General features: G+C 34.8%; 1 protein-coding gene across 2 annotated transcripts in view; it reads left to right on the top strand.

Moving 5' to 3' along the window:
• gdpd2 (glycerophosphodiester phosphodiesterase domain containing 2) overlaps positions 1-27,555 on the top strand; it is a 49,185-nt gene that overhangs the window by 4,696 nt on the left and 16,934 nt on the right. For both annotated transcript variants that reach the window (XR_007441004.1, XM_007254413.4), the window contains exons 2-8: positions 12,344-12,515; positions 20,160-20,263; positions 20,374-20,467; positions 22,210-22,269; positions 23,368-23,466; positions 23,581-23,674; positions 24,589-24,728. Coding sequence is in view for 1 of the 2 variants with exons in the window: in XM_007254413.4 (XP_007254475.3) it covers positions 12,435-12,515; positions 20,160-20,263; positions 20,374-20,467; positions 22,210-22,269; positions 23,368-23,466; positions 23,581-23,674; positions 24,589-24,728 (672 nt within the window). In the remaining variant the exon portion in view is untranslated. The remainder of the gene's footprint in view (positions 1-12,343; positions 12,516-20,159; positions 20,264-20,373; positions 20,468-22,209; positions 22,270-23,367; positions 23,467-23,580; positions 23,675-24,588; positions 24,729-27,555) is intronic.

The raw sequence follows: 27,555 nt of genomic DNA, 5'->3' as shown, positions 1-27,555 counted from the left end.
GAGAAGTGTATTCCTGTGACAGTGTTGGGACTGTGTGTAATGTAACTGTATACAATCGCCAGGAACAGACGCATTCTTACACAAGTCCTGTTTCCCCCCCCAAACAGAAATACAGGAAATTAACTTTCTTTTCATGAGACAATAGTTCAGACTCTTTATTTGGATAACCTCCCACAGTTATCAGACTTTCAGTGTTCAAACAGACGCTTTGATACAACTGCTGCTTCCCAACAGTGTTAGGTTTAGAAACAGAATACTGACCAGACAGTGTTTGGGTTGGGGTTTTGGGTTTAATTAAATATAAATAAATTAAAAGTGAATCAACTGAAGACCCAAGAGTTTGGGTTAGAGACAATGAAAAGTGAATTTAGTCGTAAAATGTAATTCCAAGTTAAATGCAAGAGGTTTGTAGATAATGTATATGTATATTAGGCTATCCACATAGACAACTACCCAATTTTAATTCATTTAAATATCTAGCATAACATAAAGTAAATTTGATTGAATTTAAAATGAGCTAATGCTAATGTGAAGAAAATGCGTTCAAACACCCTGACACAGTTTGATTAACCTCCATGTGCTGCCATTTAAATAAGATGCTCTGGAACAGCAGCACATTGGTCCAAGACCATCAAGTATGGTAGGGCTGAGTGATATTGTAAAAAAAAAAAAAGAAATCTCTATATCTTTTAAAATACAGTTCTGGAAAAAAGAGACCTCTTAAAAATGATGCATTTCTTTGATTTTACCGAATTGAAAACCTCTGGAATATAATCAAGAGGAAGATAGATGATCACAAGCCATCAAACCAAGCTGAACTGCTTGAATGTTTGCATCAGGAGTGGCATAAAGTTATCCAAAAGCAGTGTGTAAGACTGGTGGAGGAGAACATGCCAAGATGAATTAAATCTGTAATTAAAAAAACGGGGTTATTCCTCCAAATATTGATTTCTGAACCTTATGAATATAAACATGTTTTCTTTGAATTATTTGGGGTCTGAAAGCCATTTCTCATTTTCTGCAAATAAGTTTGCTAAATGACTATTTTTATTTGGAATTTGAGAGAAATGTTCATTTTACTGAAACATAAACCTATAAACAGCAAACTGATTTAGAAACTGAAGTGGTCTCTTCATTTTTTTCCAGGGCTGTATATAAGCAAGAGGCAAAATAAACTCCTTTTATTTCAGTTAAGGAAAAGTGCAAAATATGAAAATCACTTTCCCGTAAAAGAGTTCTTTATTAGTTTCTTAACCAAATGTGCTAGAATTATCCAAATTAGCTGCTCAGAACTAGCTGGAGGGCTGTAACTCACTCAGCACTGGCTTTGAAAAAACAGGAGCTGTGTTCTCTGGAAAATTAGAGCTTGAATTAATACCTTCAGTATGAGTTTAGAGTTATTAGAGTGGGTGCAGAACTGAACATTCAACATCAGAACACATCTAGTTACAGTATGAATACAATCAAATACTCTTAGCAGTGGCCCTGCTATTCAGATGACCTCAGTTCCCTCAACAGGTGGAGTCTCCTCTGTCGTTTTCTGTAAAGCACAATAATGCTATCTGAGCAGATAAAACTGTATTAAAGGAGAAATCCAGGGTGAAATAGATTCGGGGAGTTGTGAAACATGATAATGAGTATAAGTTGTATGCCCACCTTCATTCTCTGCCAGCATTTTGAAATACAGCACTTTTAGCAGATGCTCCCAACATGCTTACCATGCTAATGATAGGGGCATAGCCGGCCAAAGCAAAGAATTCAGCATTTTTACACCATTAACAAGGATTTATGAGAAGTTGACTGACAAGCACAAACAAATAGGTGGGATAGGGGAACAGATTGCAAAAAGTTTGCTTTGTGTTCCCCTATACTACCTATTTGTTTGTGATTGTTGTGATTTAATTTCAATATTGCAGCACTCGGAGATCTACCTGAAGGAACTATGTGTATAAACAGTGTTTTTAATAGATTATCAGTTCACTTTCAAAGCTCTTCAAGCCTCTTTTTAAATGTCAGGATCCTCAGAATTCAACAATTGAAGTGTGGAGCTACTTTGAGCTTGTAATAGTGTAAAAATAGTGATTACTAGTATTATTAGTATTATTTGCATGGTCAATACTATGCCCCTATTACTAGCATTGTAAGCCTCATGGGAGCATTGATTAAAAGGGCTATATTTCACAATTCTGGGGTGAACAGAGGTGGGCTATTCAACAAAGGTTTGTACTTGTTATCATGTTTCTCTACTTTAACTAGGAGTGGGAATAGCTGGGCATCTTCACAGTATGTTGATGATACTCGTATACTCATTTATATAATGTATCATAAAACAGTTTTCTACGACATTAAACTTTTCCAGGAACGTTCTGAAAACATGTGACATAATGGTGGTTTGCATCGCAACGTTATTAAAAGGTTTATCACGTAACTTCCCCAACTAAACACTCCTCAAACTCAAAATTAAACTATTGACATACAAATGTGACGTGGCAGCAACTTTACTAGAGTATTAAAAAATGTTAATTAAACATGTTAATGCAGAAAACGTGACAGACTACACGTTATAGGAATGTTAATATTTTACTGACCTAACATTTGGTTTGCTGGGTAGATATGAGTGTTTAACTGTGCTGGTATTAGCTATTACCATTTTAGCCCAGCTTAACCGAAGAATAGATTGCTAAACTTCGATTCATGCACAACTTAATGTCTTCCTGCCTTGGAAGTTCTTATGCTTGTGAGACAGCATGTATTTAGTTTTTGGAAATATCAAGTGCATCATTTTTTGTTTTATTATTTGCTTTTATTGCATGTTAGTCTCAAGACATTTTTTACTGTAGATTTTTTGCTATTTCAGTTAATAAAAAAAATGACAGTGTGGATCAGGATCATTAGCTTTATCAATTGTTGCTGCTTTGTTTGTACAGTCATATTTTAAAGTTCACAGTGTTTCTTTGCATGTTGCACAATCAGTCTGGTTTCGTGATGAGTGACAGTCGTGACCACTGTGGCTTTTAGAGTAAATCAACTTGATGAACAACTGACTTTCCCTGCTCTGCCAAGTCATTTGACAAGTTAAATATTTCCTCTTAAGACGGAAATTCTCAACGTTTTTACTAAATAAATATTCACACATATAAATATAAATGATAATCTCTGTAGATGTTCAATGCGCTGTTTTAAACAATATTTAACAATAGTTTTGCATCTTACCACAACCTCTAGGGCATACAGCCTTAGTGTAATCATACTGGAATTCTACCTCAGGTAAAAAAAACAGTTCTTATCTTGTGAATTATCTCAAATTCGTTTGCCAAGTTCAGTTCCTCATTGGCATTGAATAGATGGGTGTGTGAAGGGTGCTGGGTGACTTTCCTTTCAGGTATTTCTGTGCAGATCATCAAGTCTTTTATAGATTTATGTTGAAAAGGGTTCTACATAGGGTTGTGTGATCTTATAAAAAAATATTGAGCTTTTACTCTTAACCGTAGTGAAGAATCATTATAAACATCTACAAAAAGCTCCTTAATAACAGGTTTTCCACCATTGGAAAATAAGACAGTTATAGCATTCGCATGGTTCATGTTATCATAGATCTATTTAGAAACACAAAGACTTGCTGTATTACATTGTGAAGACATTTCCTTCCAAAAGAACAACAACATATTTTGTTTATCATTGGTTTTTGTACAATTGAACTTTGAAGTACTGTTTGGAGTTTAATAGAGATACACACAGGATATACAAATGCATCCGCTTACAAATTCCAAATACACTCAGGCAATTTAGATGTTTCAGGGAGGCGCAATCTGGATTTTAAAATAGATTGTAAATAAATGCAGTTATTTACATAACTAAACCTCAAAGTGGAAAAAAATGCTTTGCAATGTGTTTTTGTTCTGTGGTTTTCTATTAAAGTACAGGAATTAACCAGATCTTTATGCTCTATTGCAAATTGAATCAGTTTTAGCCGTTTAGCATAACTCATATACATATATATATATATATATATACAGTGAGTCCAAGAAGTATTTGATCCCTTGCTGATTTTCTTTGTTTGCCCACTAATAAAGACACTATCCTTCTGCACTTTTAATGGTAGATATATTCTAACATGGAGAGACAGAATATCAAGACAAAAATCCAGAATATAATTTTAAATAATATATTTTAATTAATTTGTATTTCAATGAGGAAAATAAGTATTTGATCCCTCTTGCCAAACACACTCAATACTTAGTGGCAAAGCCTTTGTTTGCAAGCACAGCGGTGAGACGTTTGTTGTAGTTAACCACAAGTTTAGCACACACACCAGGGGGAATTTTGGCCCACTCTTCTTTGCAGATCCTCTCTAAATCATGAAGATTGGTGGGCTGTCGCTTGGCAACTCTGACCTTCAGCTCCCTCCATAGATTTTCGATCGGATTGAGGTCTGGCGACTGGCTGGGCCACACCATGACCTTAATGTGATTTTTCTTGAGCCAATCCATTGTTGCCTTTGCTGTATGTTTAGGGTCGTTATCATGTTGGAAGACCCAACCACGGCCCATTTTCAGATCCCTGGCAGAGGGGAGGAGGTTGTCCCTCAGGATTGTGCGGTACATGGCTCCATCCATCTTCCCAGTGATGCGGTGAAGTAGCCCTGTACCCTTGGCAGAGAAACACCCCCAAAAAACATTATGCTTCCACCTCCAGAGTTGAGGCCAAAAAGTTCAATTTTGGTCTCGTCTGACCACAAAACCTTCTCCCAATAACTTGGTTCATCTTTCAAATGATCATTGGCATACTTGAGGCGCGCCTCCACATGTGCTCTCTTCAGCAGGGGTACCTTTCGGGCACTGCAGGATGTGAATCCATTGTTGCGCAAAGTGTTGCCAATTGTTTCCTTGCAAACTGTGGTCCCAGCTGCCTTCAGGTCATTTGCTAACTCCTGCCGAGTGGTTGCAGGACGATTTCTGACCATTCTCAGCATCATTGCCACCCCACGAGGCGAAATCTTCTTTGGAGCACCGGGCCGAGGTCTGTTGATTGTCATGTTATACTCTTTAAACTTTCTGATAATTGCACCAATAGTTGTTACTTTCACATCCAACACCTTACTAATCTTTTTGTAGCCCATTCCAGCTTTGTGAAGGTCAACAATTCTGACTCTGAGGTCCTGTGACAGCTCTTTGGTTTTACCCATGTTGGAGACTTGAAATCTGTGTGATCTGTCTGATTCTGTGGACAGGTGTTTTTCACACAAGTGATTAGTGAGAACAGGTGGCTTCAGGTCAGGTAACAAGTTGATTGGGAGTGTCTAACTGGTCTGTAAAAGCCAGAACTGCTAATGAATACTAAGGGATCAAATACTTATTTCACTCCATGAAATACAAATCAATTAATATATATTCCTTAGATTTATTTTCTGGATTTTCTTTTTAATATTCTGTCTCTCCATGTAAGAATACATCTACCATTAAAAGTATAGAATGATCATGTCTTTATTAGTGGGCCAACGAAGAAAATCAGCAAGGGATCAAATACTTCTTGGACTCACTGTATATATATGTATATATATAATATATATATATACATATATATATATATATATATACATTTATCCGACCACATTCCTTCCTTGAAGATGATGTTTCCCCACCGTCATTCCACTTTTTTTTAAAAATGCGTTGGACAGTTCTTAACTCGATTTTAGTAGTTTGGATGTTTTCTCTGCTGGATGCATGCCAATGGTTTGACTCTTCTAAAACAGCTTAATATATTTTTCATAACAACAGAATGAGTCTTTCCACCTGGTAATTTAACAAATGATTAGCAACTCACTGCATCAGTTTGGGTTAAATAGCATTTTGCCAGCTGAAACATAATTACCCCTATAGTAATTATCCAATGGGAGACTGACCTATTTACTTACTTAAATCCAGATGGTGACTCTTCTTTTTTGGCAAGGCAGTGTCCAGTTTAAGTATATATTTTTTGTCTGTGTGTCTGTGTCTGTGTGTGTGTGACCTCAGGTTTTTATCCCAGCCAATTTTAAACATGGCATCAGAGTTGGTTTATGTCAACGTATGTTGCCAGTGGCAACAGATGAGCTAATGATTATTTAATGTTAAAACCTGAAGCCAGACTGGCACTTCATGGATACGATTATACACCCTGAAATACAGCAGTCTATCCATCTTTAGTACTTAGATAACTTTCCGTTAAAAAGCTACTGATCTCTTAATGCATTACTCCATTAATGACGTCACACTAATCAAGAGTCCACTGATTTCTCTCTATTCTTTACCTTTGCTCTTCTTATCTTTAAGTGCTTTATTTACTTATGACTTCATAGAATACAATAGAAAAACATATAGTATGAGGTGTGACACTAATGACGGATAAATATGGAACATGAATGACAATCCTATCTACTGACAGCCGTGATTACACTTCTGGTTATATGATGCACTAGACTCACTACAGTACACTAATTGGCCAATGTTCCTAAATTTCTGGCAATGTAATTTATTAATGAATTAACCCCTTAACGCCTGTTGTTGCAAATATGCGACTAACCGTTTGATTTAATCAACCTGCCAAGACAGCACCTGCATTCCCCCAATGCCTGTTAGTGCATATTCGCCACGGACCTAGGAACCTTTGACAATTTACAATTCAAATGAATCTAGAATTCAAATTAATGAAATGTTTCCTGTAATATTTGTGTATATTGTGTTGGTGACAGTAATTGGTGTTATTTATTATTGAATGCCTGCTGTTGGGTGCATAAATAAAACATTGATTTTTCTCTGTTATTGTTATCTTAGTATGGACCATTATGTCTGCTGTAGCAAATTTGCAACATACCAAATTTACCCCAAATAGACCATATTGCCTGTTGTTGCAAAATTTCTATTTATTTTTGTGCAAAAGTGAAATTAATAATCTCAACAATATTTACTATCTACTTAAAGGTAAAACACACATGAAACATTTTTTCATATACAGCTACATTAATTCAGGCGTTAAGGGGTTAACTTTATAAAAGAAAACTGAACAAGTAAAGTAAGTCTGTAACCCAAAGCTTCTTTTATACCATGACTTAGTGTAAATTGCATGTTAGTGTAAATTAGCGCTGTAGCTTCACAGCAAAAACTTTGGTTATTAACAAATGGAACAAAGTTTAAAGTACTGTTAAAGGAAAAGCATTCTTTTACAATAATAATTTCTCTAATTGGACATTGGAGCCGTTGCACAGACAGTATAACACTTTGGATGGAAAAAAGAAGTGACTAGTGTACCAACAAGAAGACATCACCCAGATTAGTCATGGAAAACAGCTTTGAGTTGAGCTGTCAAAGTTGATGACAGAACCTTTACAGATCTGTTAAGAAATCTCTAAAAACAACAGCATCACACGACCAGCAACCTTCACAGGGCAAGGGTGAAACTTCCAGGGCCGAAACACACAGAGAAACACAAACCACACTCCCACCTTAATAAAGGACTTTATTAGGGGGGAAATTGGACCCCAAGTCAGTAACCAGACCTTAATCCTAGTGAGCATGCATTTTACTGATCAGCATGCATTTCTCTTGATCACTGAATATATGGCAACCAAAAATATTCTTAACAATTATAATAAACAAAACATTTAAAAAATTTATACTAAACAATGACACATTTATTTGACAACAATGCTAACAATACATTTAGGATATTCAAAAAAAAAAAAAAAAACTGTAAAAAACTGTGATATTTGTATTTTTAGCCTTCCTCAAAATGTTTCATTTAGTTTGGTTTTGGTTTCATTTTAATGCCTTTTCACATTTTACCTGTTGAAGAGGTCATTGGGTTAACAACTTGGCTTTGTATTTGAAGAAAAGGGAAAAGCTAGCAAAAATGAAGTCTATTTTTTTATACTTATTGAAATTCTGTTTATTTTGAGGTGCCTTGTTCTAAATCAGTATATTCTAAAAACAGAATAGAAAAGTTTCTTTCTTATCCAATACTTTTAGGGGAGACAGTATGTATTTGTTGTATCTTTGGCCTATTTGTTTTGCAATGCTATATAAATAATGTAAAATTAGAGCTGAAGCAGTTACTACTCTCATCATCAGAAAAATGGTTGCTAAAATAGCTGCATCCAGAAGAAAGTGGCTGATTGCGATGCTATTTGGAAGGAAGATGAGGGTTTTTTGAAACAAATAAATGATTAAAAATTTCGACTGATATGCGAAACATGGTCATATTTATTGAGCCACATGTCAGATGATTCGGCCATGGAGTTTTCAATCAGGTATAGGTCTGGTGATGTGGCTGGCCATGGCATAGCAACTGTGTCTTAAAGGCAAGCTCTTGAGAAGACAGCAGTATGTGGACGAGCACTGTTGGAATCGAGCATCGTCTGACATGACTTTCTATCAAGTTTCTTTCCACTCGGTTGATTCCTTCTGGGTTTTTTTTATTGACGATAAGTGAGTGTATTTTACCCTGCACACTAATGTTTGCAAAGGTTTACATGCACGCTAACTTTATTTGATGTATGCTGAGGTGTGCACTTTTTCTCTTGATCACACAAAGACCTGCCAGCCTCTTTCTTAAGCATTTTTCTCCAGCTGTCATTTTGTGATTTTTGTCTGGTTCTGGTTCTCGGAGTTGTGGCCTACTTTCCGCACTGAACTCTTAATTAGCTTCAGGGAACACATTTTTTATTAACTTGCTTAGACTTGCTTGTCCTGCCATGGGTTTCAGGTCTCAGGTGAAGCAGAGGAAAACAGAAGAAGAGCGTATCGTCGGTTTCGTGCCATGAATTCTCCATCTGTAAGCGAGGGAAATCCCACAAAGAACAAAAAAATAAAAAGACTCCGGATACCAGTTTCAATGCGTCCCCATACACTATACATGAGGAGTTAATATACTTTGTGTACTCTTTGTGGCCAAAAAAAAAGATCATCATACATAATATTTGGTTGGACCGCCTTTATCTTTGATTGCTGCACACATTTACTGTGGCATTGTTTCAATAAGCTTCTGCAATTTCACAAGACTTATTTTAATCCAGTGTTGCTGGATTAATTTTTCACCAAGATCTTGCAGCAGCATTGATGATGGTAGAGTCTGAACACTGCACAAAGCAGCTCTTCTCCATCCAGCACATCCCAAAGATTCTCAATGAGGTTAAGGTCTGGACTCTGTGGTGAACTCTCTCTCAATCCATGTGTGAAAATGATGATCTCATGCTCCCTGAACCCTGAACTCTTTCACAATTCCAGCCACATAAATGCTGACATTTTCATCTACACTCTAAAAAACAGAGGTACGATATGAGTACTTTTTTGTACTCGAAGGTACACTCTTTATAATTGTACTCTCAAAGGTACAATATTGGTCTTTACAGGGTCAGATTTGTTCCCTCTGAAGAACAAAGTCATTTCTAACAGCAATAAGTACAAATTTGTACCATTTAACCAGACAAAGGGTACATTCAGTATTCTGTATCACTGCACTAATGAACAATATATATTTAAATTGCACATTTTTTATTTGAAAGCCAGACAATTTTGGATCATCAAGTTTTTGAGCCATATTTAGTTGATGATATTGTTTATAATTTTTATAATCTTTACTGGCACAAAAACCATGGGTACAAAAAAGGACTTTCACTGAAAGGTACTTTTTTGTGCCTCAATATAAGGTACAGCCCCAGCGACAAGCTTTGTACTCTTTTAAGTACAAATCTGTACTTATATTTCTTAGAGTGTAGGAATATGAAGAAAAAAACTAATTGATGGAATAACCTGGTTTATATTCAGTATATTCGGGTAGTCAGCTGACCTCATTCTTTCAGCACATACTGTTGCTGAACCTAAACCTGCAGACCAACTGCAGCCACCCTAGATCATTTGCTTAGTGTATTAAGGGTTTTGAGGAACTATGTAAAACCCAACAACATTTAAACATTTAGTTAAATGCTGTATACCAAACATGTTCATAACATATTCATTTTACCACTTTTTCCCTATTACATAAAAATAGCAATATGCAAAATTTAACAATAAGCAGCGTTGAATTTAGTGGGAGAGCCTTAGATATCCGTGCATGCTTAGAGAACCACACTTTCTATTTCTCCTATTGTTTTTTGTGTTGTTTGTTGGTTATGTGTTCATGTGTGCTTATGTGTTTATATGTGTTTATGTAGTTTAGTTCAGTTGTGCTGGTTTCACTGGTGTTAGTGTGAAGAATAAATAAGGGTCTTAACTAGTATTAGCGTATTAGTAGAAACCTTTCTAGCTTATTAAATGTGTTTTACCCATATTGGTTTACCCATACGTTTTTTTTTTTTTAACAACAAAAGATCCTGAGGAAATTTGAGCCTATCAATCAATTTGACAGGATTTACTGGCTGGATTTATCGTAATATGTTATGATTATGGGTGGGCCAAAATCACATTACAGCGAAATATTGGCTCATTTTCATTTGTGATTTGTTTAAATATGAAAAGGTTGATTAAATGTTCATTCGGGCTGCAGAATGTTTATGGGTGGGTTTATGGGTTGTCTGTAAGTTGGAAGGCTTTAAAAAAAACCTAGTCTAAACATTAATTTAGTATATTTTCTGCTGTGGGTGGATTTCCTTTCTTTCCGTTTGATGTTTTATTAGTGTTAATGTCTTGCTGCTCTCCCATGAACACCAATAAATATTTCCAGTCCGTTACTCACTATGAGGTCACATTTGACCTAAGTTGTCACTATAGAGACCTACACTTCCTTGACTGAGTTTCTAAATGAGCTGCTTCTTCAACCATCCTTGAGGAATTTTGGCAGACCAGTCACTTCTGTGAGATCCAGCACAGACATCCACTGTTCTTCTCAAAACATCAGTGTTAGCAGAGACAAACCCAGTCCTTTTAACAAATAACTATACTGGTGCATTTGAAAAAAAAAATAGAATAACAGTAATGTGTTGAAAATATGAAACTCATATGGCTTACAGCCAATGAAAACACAAAAGTCAGTATCTCAGAAAATTATAATAGTGTATATATACAATGAAAGTGTATATTGGACAATGAAACTGAAACACCTGGTTATAGACCACAATAATGTATTGTGGTGACGGACAGTTCTGGTGGAAACAGGAGAGTTGAGGTGCACATTGAATTCTGCCGTGATTTGATCAGCCAGGGTTTTATGTTTTTTGGATACAATTCGGATTAGCACCCGAACATCCCTTTCAGACAGCTTCCTCTTACAGCGTCCACAGTTAATCCTGTTGGATGTGGTTGGTCCTTCTTGGTGATATGCTGACATTAACCTGGATACCGTGGCTCTTGATGCATCACAAAGACTTGCTGTCTTGGTCACAGATGCTCCAGCAAGACGTGCACCAACAATTTGTCCTATTTTGAACTCTGGTATGTCACCCATAATGTTGTGTGCATTGCAATATTTAGAGCAGAACTGTGCTCTTACCCTGCTAATTGAATCTTCACACTCTGCACTTACTGGTGCAATGTGCAATTAATGAAGATTGGCCACCAGGCTGCTCCAATTATCCATGAAACCTCCCCATACTAAAATGACAGGTGTTTCAGTTTCATTGTCCAACCCCTGTATATATAAGACCCATTGTTACTCGTGGCAGTGTGGGCAGTGTGCCAAGTCCTACTGGACAATGAAATCTGCATCTGCATAAAAGTTGTTTGCAAAGATTTTGTGGGAAAACAAAACTGCACTGACTTTGGACTTGATAGAACACAGTGGACCAACACCAGCAGATGACATGTCTCTCCAAACCATCACTATTTGTTTAAACTTCACACTAGACCTCAAGCAGCTTGGACACTCTGTGTTTAATACATCTATGTATGATTTTCACATTTTAAACTGAATCACTGGAATAAAGTAACTTTCAGACTATTTCAGACTAGGAGGCCTCATAGGGTTAAACACACTGCTCTAAATAATCTCTTGGATAAATCTAATACTCTCTTTTTTTTACTGTGGTGGTTTTGTTTATTATTTGTATCTAGGCCTGTATATCTATCTATCAGTCGATCTACCTGCATGTCTGTATACTTAACCATCAGTGTGTCTATTCATCCATTCATCCGTTCATCCATCCCGTTAGACCATTCCACCAGTCTGGGCTTGACAATCCTTTTGTTGAACTGCAATTTGAAACAGCAGTGTGTGTGTGTGTTTATGTGTGTGTGTGTGTGTGTGTGTGTTTGTGTGTGTGTGGGTGTTTGTGGGGTTGGGGGTGGTGAATTTAAGGGTCCAACAGGTTTATCCGCTTCCTTGTCATGCTAAATTTCTCAATCTTTTTTTTTTTTTGTTTTTTTGTGTGAGTCAGCACCCACAAGTAGGAACCCAGGCCCGAAATAAAAACAGAAGAAGCTCCTTTTATCCTTCATATTCTCTGATCTGGCGCTGAAGACGACACAATGAGGGAAAGCATCGTCCGGATGTGCTGCAGAGGAATCTACAGCTGCCACTGGAAGCATCCGAGTAACGACAAGAGACGGGTGAGCATCTGAACTCTGAATAGCTTACTACTCTTGAAATGGTGTTCTGTTACAGAAAACTGATTACTTGTTCAAACATGTAACTGTTACAGGGTTTAAAAGGTAATATAGTACAGTAACATAATCTGATAACTTTCTATTTCTTTTGGATCACTTGTCTTTTTAAAACCAAATATATTTAAATACTTAAAAATAATATATTAAATAAATAATATATTAATAAATTAAAAAATATATTGATACAGCAATATGTCATATCACTTTGATTTGCAATGTGTTATGATTAAAGTTGGTCCAAAAAAATGATACAGCTATAAATTTGTATAATTTGCATTTGCGATATGTTATCAATACATGGAAATAAAATATCAATATTTGATATTTTTTAATTGATGCATTTTTGTTATATATATATATATATATATATATATATTTCTTTTTTTTCTGAAATCTTATTTTGCACAGTGTGAAAAGATTTTAGTGTAGCGTACACACTAAGAAAAATAAGTACAGATTTGTACTTAAAAGAGTACAAAGCTTGTCGCTGGGGCTGTACCTTATATTGAGGTACAAAAAAGTACCTTTCAGTGAAAGTCCTTTTTTGTACCCATGTTTTTTATGCCAGTATAGATTATAAAGATTATAAACATTATCATCAACTAAATATGTGTCAAGAATTTCATAATGCAAAATTGTCTGGCTTTCAAATAAAAAATGTGCAAATAAAATATATATTGTTTATTAGTACAGTGATGCAGAATACTGACTGTACCTTTTGGCTGGTGAAATGGTACAAATTCGTACTTATTTCTGTTAGGAATGACTTTGTACTTCAGAGGGAACAAATCTGACCCTGTAAAGACCAATATTGTACCTTTGAGGGTACAATTATGAAGAGTGTACCTTTGAGTACAAAAAAGTACTCATATCGTACCTCTGTTTTTTAGAGTGTAGTTCTAGCATGTTAGACATTTTGACAACAACAGAACTGTTCTAATTTATGTCAGTTTATGGCTATATAACATCATTGGAATAGTAGAAACCACACTTGAAGAAGAGCTGCAGTCAGGGTATGTGCGTTAAAAAGACACGACCAGGCTAAATTATGTGAAACTGACACCATAAACCCAAGTCCATAAACCCATAATTTCTGCTATTTGCTTAATTATGAGTATTTTATCCTCTTTAGTACCATAGAAACTGTGTAAGAGTATCGTAGAGCAGCGACTCTTAACTGGTGGGTCGGGAACCAAAAGTGGGTTATGGCGTGTAAAAATGAATACATAAAAAAAAATTAATTCTCATCTGATTTTTTTTTTTACTCGTTTTTTATATTTGGTGGGGAGGAGAGACAGATAGTTTCTTACTAATATACTCTGAATCAAATATATGCAGAGAAGTGAAATATCTAATTTTGTGGCCTTTATTTTGTGCAGTTTTGATATTTAATTTTATTGTAGTAACTTGTAAACATGTTTTTCCTCAGTTTCTTAAAGATATTGCTCTTAAATTCGCTTTGCGTGAATATGTATCTTTTAAATAGGTTTTTAAAGGCAATTTTTCAAAAATAAATTTGGTTGGTAAGTATTCTAGTAATTTTTTTATAGTGGGTGTGGGTCCCGGGCTGAGACCAGTTGAGAACCCCTGTTGCAGACAATAGTGTTGTGAAATATTGCATATCGCCGCATCACAGTACTGTAGGCCTTTCATGATCAAGTTTTTAGACAATATATATTATCCATTGTGAAAAACGATAGTATTGTCATTTTAAGACCCTTAAATGGCAATGATGTAACTGTGTATTTGCACTGTCTGTATGACTGACAACAGTTATCATCACATTTTATTGTATTTTTCTATGTATAATTATATCATATATTTTCTTCTTTTGTAAGTTGTACTATGTATACCTGCTGTTGGATGTCCAGAATTTAATGTCTGTCTGTCTGTCTGTCTGTCTGTCTATCTATCGATCTATCTATCTATCTAAACAATAATAGGATAGCTTAACATAGAAATTATACCCTTTTAAAGACAACAAATTTGTATTTAATCATAGTTTGGGAAATATACTGTTTTCTTTGCCTACTGCAGAATTCCACACTATGTGTATGGAGTCACAGTTATTAAAGCATTGGTTTGGTATTGCATGACTGGATAAAATACTGTTCACTGTTATATATGTGAACAAAACATAAAATAAACACAGTAGATGATATCACGATTATCAGATATTATTGAGGTCATGTCCAATTATTGTATGGTAAGTTGATAATGTAATTATCATGACAGGCCTACAGTAACAATGTTATCGTGGGCAATGTATCATGATCATCCCTAACAGCAGAGGTGGAAAGTAACAAATTACATTTACTCACGTTACTGTAATTAAGTAGATTTTATTTGTAATTTGTAATTTTAAAAGTAGTTTTTAAAATAGGTCATTTTACTTTTACTCAAGTAGATTTTGACACAAGTAATTTACTTTGCTATGTTGGAAAACTCCCCTTTACTGAGTAAAAAATAAAATGCTAAAAAAAATTGCTGAATTGTTCCGCATGGAAATACGGAACAAATCACGTCCCTTACTTGTTTAATTATTAAACAAGTAAGGGACGTGATTTGTTCCGTATTTCCATAAATGCCCAATCCATTGCTCCTCGTTTTTTCATTTACAACAATTATTATTTTATTTTTTTTACATCAAATAATTAAAAGTAACTGTAACTTTTACTCAAATTGCATTTTAAATTGAGTACTTTTTTACTTTTACTCGAGTAGATTTTTAGATGGGTACTTTTACTTTTACTTGAGTAGAATTTTAGCAAAGCAAAGGAACTTTTACTTAATTACAATTTTTCAGTACTTTTTCCACCTCTGCCTAACAGTGATGCAACATACTGACGCCACTGACAAATTAAAGAAAAAACTGAAATGATATATAAAAAATTATTTATTTTTAAAAGTAATTGTCCGTGGGCCCGTGGGCATTTGGCCCCAGGGCTGAGCTTGCTGTAGTGTAATCTTTACTAGTAATCATAGCAATCCCTGAGTGACGCATCCAACACGTCATGTCTGCTAGTTAAAATGACCCTTGAACTAGGAGAGTAGGGTCCTGGTCAGTTTAATCTATAGAGAGGAATGCACCATCACTATGTGTTCGCTGTGCACTATATGAATATAGAGAAGATTAGATCATTATTGCTGCTGACACAAGTAGAGCAGATATCAGAAACCTCACTGAATACTCTCTTAATGAACACTCAACCACACTTATGCAACCGTGTTCGGTTCTTCACTCAGGAGCCTGTGCTCGTGGAGAAATGGTTTAGTCGTGGGGAGAAGTATGTTAATTAGGGCAGCTGATTACTGGAGCAGAGAGACTCTTTTGTGAGAACTGGGACTAATTAGGAACGTATTCAGAAATCTCGAAAACTTAGTCTGGGAACGGTCTGGTTTGGCCTTTTTATCAGTTGTCGCCGCTGTTTTTGGAGCATCTTGCACCTTCTGCCTCATCAGTCTGTCATTCACGATCAGGCGAAACTCGACATGAGGAGGCGATGGCTTCGCTCCAACTGTGGCACAAACGCCAGTTTACGTGCTTTCATGAGAAGACGACGCATATTGTTTGTGGAACTGAGCATTCACAGGGAGGGTGAGGGGTTTGCGGTTGTTTTTCTCTAGAAAAAAATTGCTTTGGGAGCGTATTCTGTTTTATGAGTTTCTGAGTTTGCCCTCAGGGAAGGTGTAGGTGTGTAATGTTTTCACAGGGCTTAAAACGACTTGGCTTTAAGTGTACACCACTATATTTTACACATAGACAGATCGCGGTGGCGGCGGTGGTATGAAAAAGTTGTGAAAACCGCAAGCCAATAATCCAGCAGACATCAAAGTCGCAGTCAGGTAACAATTAATACTTAATTACAGGGTATAAAGTTTGCATTTAGAATTGTACATTTCATACAATTCATTAAACTCTACAGAGTATATAATGTCTACACAGACATAATTTATTAGTCTTAATTTAATAAGGCTGCACAATAATAGCTCTAAGTTTCAGACAGCGTGTCGCATGTCACATGCCATTTCCTTCTCAGCAGAGAAAACTGACCTGCTGGTGCACAAGCAGGTCATTTAAGTTATATAACAATGACCTGTATTTTTTTAAATGTAGAATAATGTTATTTTATTTAGTTTCATTCAGTTTATTCTTGATGTAAAAGTTTGGTTTGTTCACTGCTGCATGTCCATGTGTGCATTACTTGTGGGGTGTACACCAACTGCCAAGATAGTAATGAACGCCTGTTGACTACTGTTGATGTCTGTCTAGGTTGTATTCAGTCAGTGGTGCACCTGTGTTTTCTGTTGCCAAGATAGCAATACGCCAGAAAAATACCTGAACAGACCTCATTTCCAGACCACCACACACATCAGTGTAGATATATTCAGAAGCACTGTTGCTATTTAAACTATATTGTTGGAAGACATGAAAATAGACTGTTGGCGTAGTGTAAAATAGCAATGAGCATCGCGACACGTCTTAGAGTATGTAAGCTTTGATTTTAGCATTGATTTTGCAATGGACATGTGCTCATTTTACCTGGCATTATATACCAGATTAACAATTTTATGTATGTTTTTTATATGATGACATGATTGGCAAAGTTTTAAAACAATTGAAAATTACAAAATTACAAAAAAAAAAGTAAAAAAAAATTACAAAAAAGTAAAAAAATCCTGTATTTGTTAATATAGCAATTTATATTCCAGCACAACAAAAATGTTTAATCGACATCTTTTTCCAATATTATGTAGTGTTAATATAATGTAACATTATTTTCTATTTATTATAAATCTGCTTAAAAGCTTATAAAAGCTGAGCCTGTAGTTCCACAGTGTACACAGTATATCCCATGACCGAAAGTCATGGGATTGGAACTAGTATAGAGTCCCATGACTTTTGCCATATTCAATGGAAGCTAAAGAACATGTGAGGCCTGCTGTATTGAATGTGTAAATGTGGATGTGATTTCTGCTAGAGTCAGTTTTCTGTTTTTACAAACAATTTAAACCAGAAGCCACGGGTCACAATCATTAGTGCCTTCTGTAATGCTTTCCATTATGTTTTCCTGATACACACGTGACACTGTGGATCAAGGAATGTTAAAAAAATTTACCTGAACAACTTCCAACTGGCAAAAGTCATGGGACATAATAGGAGTTCCTGTCCCATGAAATACTTTATCATAGCGTTTATCATATTTTTCTGTGTGAAATAATCTTTCTTATAGGGGTATACTCTGTGTGGTCTGTAGAAAGTAAATTCCTGAGAGTCGATGAACAGTTGATAAGAATGAGAATTTCCTAGGTCCCATTGTATTTTTTTATCATTTTTTTTATCTCTTTCACTCCATTCTCATGGAAGAATGGGGTAGTATTACAGTTTTACAGTATAACACTTTACAATAAGACTCTCAAATAACAGCACGTACAACATCAATAACATTGTTAACTTGTAAAAAAAGTAATGTCTGAACTAACTATTAATTGACACTAAATTTACTAATACATTATTGAATGTGCACACATTTTATTGCTTAAGAATGTTGTAATATATAATAATAATGAACACTGACAAAGACATTAGCTTAAAAATGAGTAATGATTAATAATGTCTTAACTAGTGTTAATTAATAATTAATTATTACATTCTGTTGATTATTGTTATATTGTATGTTCTAATGTTATTTTGTGAAGTGTTTTAAAGTGTTTTTATGTATAAAATATAAAATAGGTAAAATATATATATTTTTAACTACATTAAGTTATTTGAAAATAATCACAAAAAAGAAAAATAGATTAGTACTAAGTTCGTCCAATCTCTGAAAAATCTAAAATTTAAAAAATTATTTTTTTTTTTTACACTTTCTTTGTTTAAAAGAAAAAACACATGCAAGTTTTTCGTAAAGTAGCACCTCTTGCTTAGATGTCCGCTTTCGCTTTTCTCTGTCTCTACCTCATAAAACATTCACCTGGAATTCATGTTTTCATTTAAAAGCTGTGCTAAACTTGTCAGGAGCTAAATACTTAAATTTCTTGGCTCTTCATGTGTTTGAGAGAAAATTTTTAGAACTTTAAAAGCATCCTTAAAGCTCCACTAGGTAGGGTTGAGATTTTGTGCTCGTGGGCTTCCCTTACAGTTGTAGAGTGTAATAAATGTTTCAGGCAGATTAGTTTCTCTTTCTCATTTTCTGTCTTTCACAGACATATTCGTTCTCTTTCCAGCTTCTGCCAGAGTGTCTGTATGTTAGTTTGTAAAGAATGAACCAGTAGGTCTTGAAGAACTGTTTGAACTAAAGGTCGGAAAGCAGGTCGCAGTTCTCGTGAGCGTTGGTCGCGGCCCCTCGGAAAACTTACAGAGTCTGGTTTGAGCTCAGAGGAGCTCCGGCACAGACACGAGAGCACCGCTATTCCTCCTATTACACCTCAATGCAGCGCTGCATTGCAATGCAGTTTCAAGCTGTAATTTTACTTCTTTAAAAAGATCAAAAATAAAGAAAATCCTACCTAGTGCTGCTTTAAGTTCCGTCAGAAAGACCAACAAAAACATTATGATGGAACTGGCTCTCATCAGGACTGCCCCAAGATACGGAGAGCAAGAGTTTCCTCTGTTGTACAGGATAAATTCATCAGAGTTTCCAGCCTCAGAAACCACAAGTTAACAGCTCCCAGATAAGAGCACCTTAATGCTTCTTCACAGAGTTTTTTGGTTTGTTTAACACTTTTAAGTTACTACATGATTCCTTAAAATATATATAAAAAAAAACATTGAATGAGAAGGTGTGACCAAAAACAATTACTTACACTTATCCACTCATGCATCTACAGTTACAGTACAGTTAAAAGGGTAAAACTATAATATTATTATCTTCTAAGAGCACTTACTCTATTCCACCATTTCTTTGACCTCCTTTAGGCCCTGCCTAAAATGTTTTTTTTATTGTACTTCTATGTCCTCTTTTAACATTATTCTTAAACTATTTTCTTAAATGACAATTATCGTTTTACATGTTTTTAATTTGACTTATCTTTGTTTTAATCATGTTTGAATCGTGTTTTATCCATGCTTTATTCTTAATCTATTCTTTTATTTCCATTTTTATTGTTACATGTATTTATAATTTGACTTCTTTTTGTGTTTTCTAATTTGTAAAGCACTTTGAATGACCATTGTGTATGAAAGGTGCTATATAAATAAACTTGTCTTGCCTCTATTGCTAAATATACATAATTATTTATACGTCCCTTTGGATAAAAGCTTCTGCTAAATGCAATGTAATGTAACTTTGTTACAGGAATGTTTAATAGTTGGATTACTTTAGCACGCACCCTTTTGTGCCGGGTAAGCCTCCAGCATTGTTTGTCATCAACAGATTTTATCATTATGCTTTATTAGGACATTGTATTTCACCATCATTCCAGAAACTGACTGAAAAACAGAGCTTGATATTGTGATGACAGATTGACATGTTTGTTTGTGTGGGTGATTGAAGATTATCAGTTTCACTAAATGATGATCTCAAATGAAAGTAAAATGATGAGTTTGAACATGCAATTTATTTGTTTTCTCTTCCTGCTGTACAGTTCACATGCTGCTGGTTCTTCTTTGTCTCTCTGATGGCCGTTCTGGCTCTGGGATGGATGTACGTGTGTTTCGTGGCTTATAATGACCACAATGATGTGAACTGGTGAGGAGACACACATACACACACACACACATAATATATATATAATCAAAAATCACTTTCTACTGCAGCTGATCCATGGCTGATATTGTTTTTCTTGTTTTTAATAACAGGGAGGCTTTTCGGACGTTCAGTCTGTGGGTGAACTGGTACATGATCATGATCATCATGTACGCAGTATTAACCATATACTGCCTTCTACTTTTGGTGAGAATGAAGTATATTTAGTCCTAAAAATCTGCCTAATATTAATGCTGATGATTCCAATTTTTCAGTTTTTAGAGCATTCATAATGACCACTAGCCAAGAGCTAATAAGCTCTATAAAGTGATATAAAGTGATTTTTTTCATAAGATATAAGCTGTTCTTATTTGTGAGCCTACATTGTTACACTGCACAGTGATCAGTAGTAAAGGAATTCTTTTATTTACTTCGTTATGTTTAATATATTGTTTGAGATGTTTATATTTAATATAATACTTGTAAAATAATACAGTATTGTCGCTGTCCAATAAAAAAACGAGTATTTACATTATTGTCACACATTTTTCTAAAAGCCATAATGAATATAATGTTATATTTAAATGTTAATGCTGATAAATTTGGAATGCACTATGCTGTTCCCTGTTTCAGCTGCATATATGGCAATTAAAAAGTAATGTATTTTAATACAATGTAAATATATTAAAGAAGCTTAGATGGGGCATGGGAAATTTCAGGTAACTGTGTGAAAATGCAAGGACTACAACTAAAAAAGTTAATTTTAGATAACTAACATTTATATTTATGTACAGTAACTAAGTATTTGTACTTCGTTACTTGACATCTCTGTTTTTGGAGATACTTGGTTTCCATTGGATAATGAAATGATGGCATTCAGAAGTTTTGGCACTCTGAATAACTAAATAAGTAAAAGATATTCTGATTTTTTAAAGTACAAAAGGTTGCAAAAAGATGACGTAAGTCTTTAAGTCTTGTTTTTAATTAGGATTACTTCTGTATTTCATGATTTTACAGTCTTTAAAACCTAAGCAAATGCTTGTGCACCTGAATTAGGATATGAAAAAAGATGATGATTAGGTTAAGGGACATTAGGTTACCATGGCAAAATCCTTATTTTATTATCAGCTTTTATCTATCTTATAGACAGTGTGACAATGTGCAATTAAATAATTTTTTTCCTTCAACCAGTGAAATGTGCTGCATGCCACTGGCTGCAACACATGTGATTAACAGTAGGCAATGTGTTCTTTACCTAAAATTCTGCACACCTTTTTGGAAAACACACTTCTGACTCATTACTCATCGCTGCCTAAAATGCATTTAATGTAACTTTATCAGTCCACAGGGCTTGTTTCCAAAAGGCACAATCCTTAGACATAGTGATTCCTTTGTAAATGTCTGAGGCTCAATTTTAGGTGAATTTTACTTCAAATTTTATCCCATTTCTACCCAATTGAGACCGAAACCAGAGAATCTCTAATAGAGAGGAGAAAACGGTACCCACTTCAGAATCTCTTTTTGGTTGTTTGTTGGACCACCAGAGGGCGATCCTGAGTGTGTCCAAAATGAATGGGTTAATATGACACAGTTGAGCAAAATCAGAGATTATAAATAGATAATTACAAAGACATCACTTTTAAATGTGCTCTGTTCATCTGTCAGTCAGCTCACAGTAGCATCAGTAATGAAGTGTCTTTACTCCCTAGAATACAGTTACTGTAGACATACTGAAGTGTGTGTATATATAAGCCATTTTTGTCTGGTGTCGCTGCACAGTCGAATGGTGCACCACCTGTTGCAAAAAGTTGATTTGACTTTCAAGCTGTTGATTTTATAAGTAGTTCTGTATGAATGTATTTTCTGGTGTATAACCAGGTCAAAACACACTTTTAATGCTGCCGTATTTAATTGTGAATTTATTGTAACAAAATTACTTGTTTTTTCAGCTTTTCTCATTGTTCCAGTTTGCCATTAAAGAACCATTGGATTTACACTGGCTGCATAAGGTATTGCAATCACACAAAGGTGTAAATAATTTAAATTAATTAAATTCGATTGAATAATCTCTCACTGGGGTTTGTTTCTATGTTATATGTTCAATATTTTATCTGATTATTTGTCACGCTAGTAGATTTCTGCAAATCTGCTTTGTGACATCAGTTGTAAAAAGCACTATAGAAATTTGATTTGTACCTTTTTGTCTTATATTTCATTAACATTTTAAATACAGCTCTGGGGAAAATTAGAAGAACACTTCAGTTTCTGAATCAATTTTTCTGATTTTGCTATTTATAGGTTTATGTTTGAGTAAAATGAACATTGTTGTTTTATTCTATAAACTACAGACAACATTTCTCCCAAATTCTAAATAAAAATATTGTCATTTAGAGCATTTATTTGCAGAAAATGAGAAATGGCTGAAATAACAAAAAAGATGCAGAACTTTCAGACCTCAAATGATGCAAAGAAAACAAGTTCATATTCATAAAGTTTTAAGGGTTCAGAAATCAATATTTGGTGGAATAACCCTGCTTATCATGTTCTCCTCCACCAGTCTTACACACTGCTTTTGGATAACTTTATGGTACTCCTAGTTCAACAATTCAAGCAGTTCAGCTTGGTTAGATGGCTTGTTATTCCAGAGTTTTTTTCTTGCTTATATTCCAGAGTTGTTTTAATTCGGTAAAATCTAAGAAATTTTTGGAGTGGTCTCTATTTTTTTCCAGAGCTGTATACTGTTTTTACACTGTTATAAGTAAATATGATTAGATGTAAAGGTGTTAGTTGTACAAATTTTTGCAACAAGAGAGCAACAAAGCATAGAAAATGCACAACGATATCAGAATAATATCAGTATTGGAGGATAATTGCTTTATTTTTTTACTGGACTGTATAATAAGTTATAAATGTGTGTACTGGCATCAACATTCGCATGTACACTGAACTTTTAATGCATGTTGTAATTGTAGCTCATAAATACAGAATTAATGCTTTTTTAAGCTTTTAAATCATTTATTGGAGACTCCCGTACAGCTCACATTAAGCTACTACTATCTGGTCAGTATTTAATGCTCAGTTACTGATGCAGCTTTCTGTCTGTGTAGGTGTTGCTGTTCCTGGGTCTGATTATAGTCGTTCTGGGGATTGTAATGATGGCCTGTAAATGGAAGCAAGAATGGAGCACTGTTCGTTTATCACTGCAGGTGGAGGATCTAAAATTTTATGCTTCAAAACACTTCAAACTACTGCACTCGTCTAAACACTAATGTACAGTATATAACTAAAAATGTATTTCTACTTTTTCCAATCTCTCGCAGACCACCGCCCCGTTTCTACAGTTGGCTGCAGTTGGGTCTTTGACTATGATCAGCTGGCTGGTGTTCAAGAGTTTCAACCGAACTAAGAAAGCGGGTCAGTACTGCTGTATATTCCACTAATAATAACGTTATCGTAAAATATATGGACATAACCACAATTATTTATGCTGACTTTAGTATTCAGTAACTATTGGGGCAGATTACCGGACAGGGATTAAGCCTTTTGGTGGTAAATCTCTATTCAAAATGCTGTGTAGACTAAGAATAAGACCAATCCTGTTATCCGTTTATTTAGCTGTAAGTCAACTTAGTTTAAAAACTAGCTCTGGAAAAAAAAAAATAAGAGACCACGTAAAAATGAGAGTTTCTTTGATTTTGCCAAATTAAAAACCTTTGGAATATAATCAAGAGGAAGATGGATGATCACAAACCATCAAACCAAACTGAACTACTTAAATATTCATAAGCAGTGTGTAAGACTGGTGGAGGAGAACATGCCAAGATGCATGAAAACTGTGATTAAAAAACAGGGTTATTCCACCAAAAATTGATCTCTAAAGTCTTAAAACTTTATGAATATAAACTTGTTTTCTTTGCATTATTTGAGGTCTGAAAGTTCTGCATCAGTCATTTCTCATTTTCTGTAAATAAATGCTCTAAATGACAATATTTTTATTTGGAATTTGGGAGAAATGTAGTCTGTAGTTTATAGAATAAAATAACAATGTTCATTTTACTCAAACATAAACCTATAAATAGCAAAATCAGAGAAACTGATTCAGAAACTGAAGCGGTCTCTTATTTTTTCCAGAGCTGTATTTTTTTATATTTATTTATTTAGGTTGTTTAAACATTTCTTGTCCTAGTATGCTGTTGTATTAACATTGTGTACGTGGAAAATCTAGAACTGATCTTTAAATGACAATATTATAATTTATCACAAAAAAATAAAAAGTTCCTTAAGTTAATTTTGTATTGTTTGTTACTTTTGTATGTTTTTTTGCACAGCATCGAGAGTCTTCATACTTATAGCATTACTTACAGTCTCCACTGGGATTTACCTCAGCCCCCTACTGATTGAATCTCCGTGCCTTATTGACGATCTTCCCCCGAAACCCGCCCTCCTTGGGCACCGTGGTGCTCCTCTGGTAAGTGTGCATGTTTAGATTGGGTTACAGTAATATATCGTTTTTAGATTTAAATATTTGCTTAACACTAAAAATGGGAAGTTTTGGGAGACAAAATGCAAAAACTAAATGGAGAATTCCACCAATTAGAGAATTCCACAAATCAGTCAAATGATTTAGAAATAGCAGATTAATCCATACTGAAAATAATGATTCTGTAAATAAAATGATTTTAAAAAGCTTCACCTCAGGTTTCAGCTTTTATATTTATTTTCAAATGGGAAAAATTTTAATAGACTTCCCATTAGAGCCGAGTCCGAAACAAAGCTGAGATGAGAGTGGCTGTGACCAGGTTAACCCTAGAACACTAACGTAAAATTAGTAACACCATCACTAACGTTGGGTATACACTCTATGACAAGTTTTGGAACCCTTCTTTAATTTTACACATACAACACATTACATAAAATAAAAAGGTACCATGGATAACCCTATAAAAAAACAGAAACATTATAGGAAAATCAGGTAATTCTTAACAGAAAAATAAAAATAATGCTGCTGGGAACTTTGTCTTTGGTCCACCCATACCTGAGACATGTTAGCGCCTGATTTAAACACACACACACACACACTAACATAACATCAAGTAAATTATACCCATAAGATATCTTACTCTCTATCACTAACGTCGGATAAAAATCACCCGAACGCATGCCTCTTATAAAAACCATAGATGGGAGGAGAGAATCAATCATAACATTAATAATAATAATAATAAACTTTAGTTATATAGCACCTTTCATACATAAAAATGCAGCTCAAAGTGCTTCACAATAAAATTTAATAAATCAGCAAAATGTAAAAGTAATATGAAACAAATAAAACAATTAAAAAGTAACAAATTCATAAAATAGTAGGAAATAAGACATTTATGTTAAAATTAAATATAAAATAAAATAGATTTAAACAAAAATGATAAAATAAGGATAAGAACAGCACAAACATTAAACATAAAAAAATAAGTATAAGGGGAACAGAACTAGTAAAAAGCTAATCTAAAAAGGAACGTTTTTAGCTGCCTTTTAAAGCTAGTGACACTTGATACCTGACGAATATTAATTGGTAAAGAGTTCCATATTTTTGGGGCATAAAAACAGAAAGCTGCTTCACCAGTCTTTTTGTGATTCATTCTGGGAATGTTTAATAGAGCAGCTCCTGATGACATTACTGATTAACATGATTAATGACATCAATGAGCCCTGGAGCTCCACAAAGTATACAACTCAGGCAGCAGCAACACTATGAAAATCATATGAAAAAAATTCTGTAGGTAAATATCACCCGGTGTTAGCATTCTAGAGTTAGATTCTAGACGTCTGGCTGACCCACATGGCAACAGCACCTTTAGCTCAGCCAGGTCTCTCTAGTAAAAGAGATTTTCTGATCTCAATGAGACAAGATTGAATCTAAATGAGACAGAGACGAGGCAGAGGTTCCTTGTTTATGATCTTGAGAACAGTCTTGATCCGAGTCTGGGCTTGCGTGCAACACTGCTATCATTATAAAATTGTGTCAATCTTCGTCTATAGCAAAACCAAAGCCACCTGTTTTCGTTTTGACATCAAGGGTCACTACAGCAACAACAACAACATGAGGAGTGAATGTAAAATATTGTATACTGTTGCACACCGTAAACCGTGATCTCGTGTGAGATGGTTATCGAACCGTGACGATCTTACACCGGTGCAGCTCTTTTTCAAAGAGGCTGTTTTGATTTGGTGTCAGGAACTTCCATAGATACAGTAGCCTATTATTTTACACCTGCATCCACCCTGAAACCCGACGCTCTGGATCACAGTGCTTCTGTAGTACTGTTTCTGCTGATTGATAATGCATGACTTTCTTCTTCTTCTTTATTTTTATTTTTATATCGGTGTCAGTTTGACAGATAGAGTAAGATGAATCATGTGCGGTTAATTCATTTATGCGTTATGGCGTCATGCCCAGATTGCAAGCTTTCATTTTAAACTGTAATAAAAAAGTAAATCTGTGATCAAAATGAGGAAAAGCTGTTAGATCCAGAGTGATCTCAGTAGATTTAGTAAACTCAGTAAGAACAGTAATACTCATTATTTAGAGGCGTAATCCTCATGCAGCGATGGGCTTTGTGCTGGTGGATCTGCAGATGTTGGTCTAATCGTGTGTGAATTCGATGTGAAATAAGATATTTAGGGAAGGTTTAAATATAACATATCAGCCAGACTGAGTTAAGGGGCCTTCAGAGGGCCACAATATATTCATAGAAGGGCTAAATATTATTTCACCAGTTCAAACTCTTCAATATAATTTTAAAAAGCAGTAAAGAGTAAAATCTGTGGAGTTCATTTTGTGCCAAAAGATTTACACACAAAAATGTCTTATAACAGAAACGAAATTCAAACCAGAAACACATATATTCTAAATATATTTGGTTACTTTATTATTTTTTGAAGTTATTTGAAAATGATTTGCGTTTGTATTTGGTCAGGTTTGCTTTCATTTTTGTGTTTTTGTGCATTTGTCACAAAATAATCTCCTTACCAATTGTTCATGCATTTTCACAGTGCAAATACTAAAAACTCTCAAACTTACAGCTTGTGAGAAAATATGGCACTTTATTTATTTTTTAAAACTAAATTTTTTACAAATACTGTCTTTCCTACATAAGCTTTAATCACACTACACCTTCCTATCTCATTAGAGCCACTCAGCGTTTGGGTATAATCAGGTTGTCGCTCTCTGGTAAAGGACAAATCACTGACAGAACAGGGGTACCACAGGGGCCAATCAGATTTCAGTTAGGGCCTCT

This window comes from Astyanax mexicanus, chromosome 10 (genome assembly GCF_023375975.1).
Source record: "Astyanax mexicanus isolate ESR-SI-001 chromosome 10, AstMex3_surface, whole genome shotgun sequence".
In the NCBI taxonomy this organism is placed as follows: domain Eukaryota; kingdom Metazoa; phylum Chordata; class Actinopteri; order Characiformes; family Acestrorhamphidae; genus Astyanax; species Astyanax mexicanus.
Note: the sequence above shows the minus strand (reverse complement) of the source record. Positions and strands in the feature narration are given on the sequence as shown.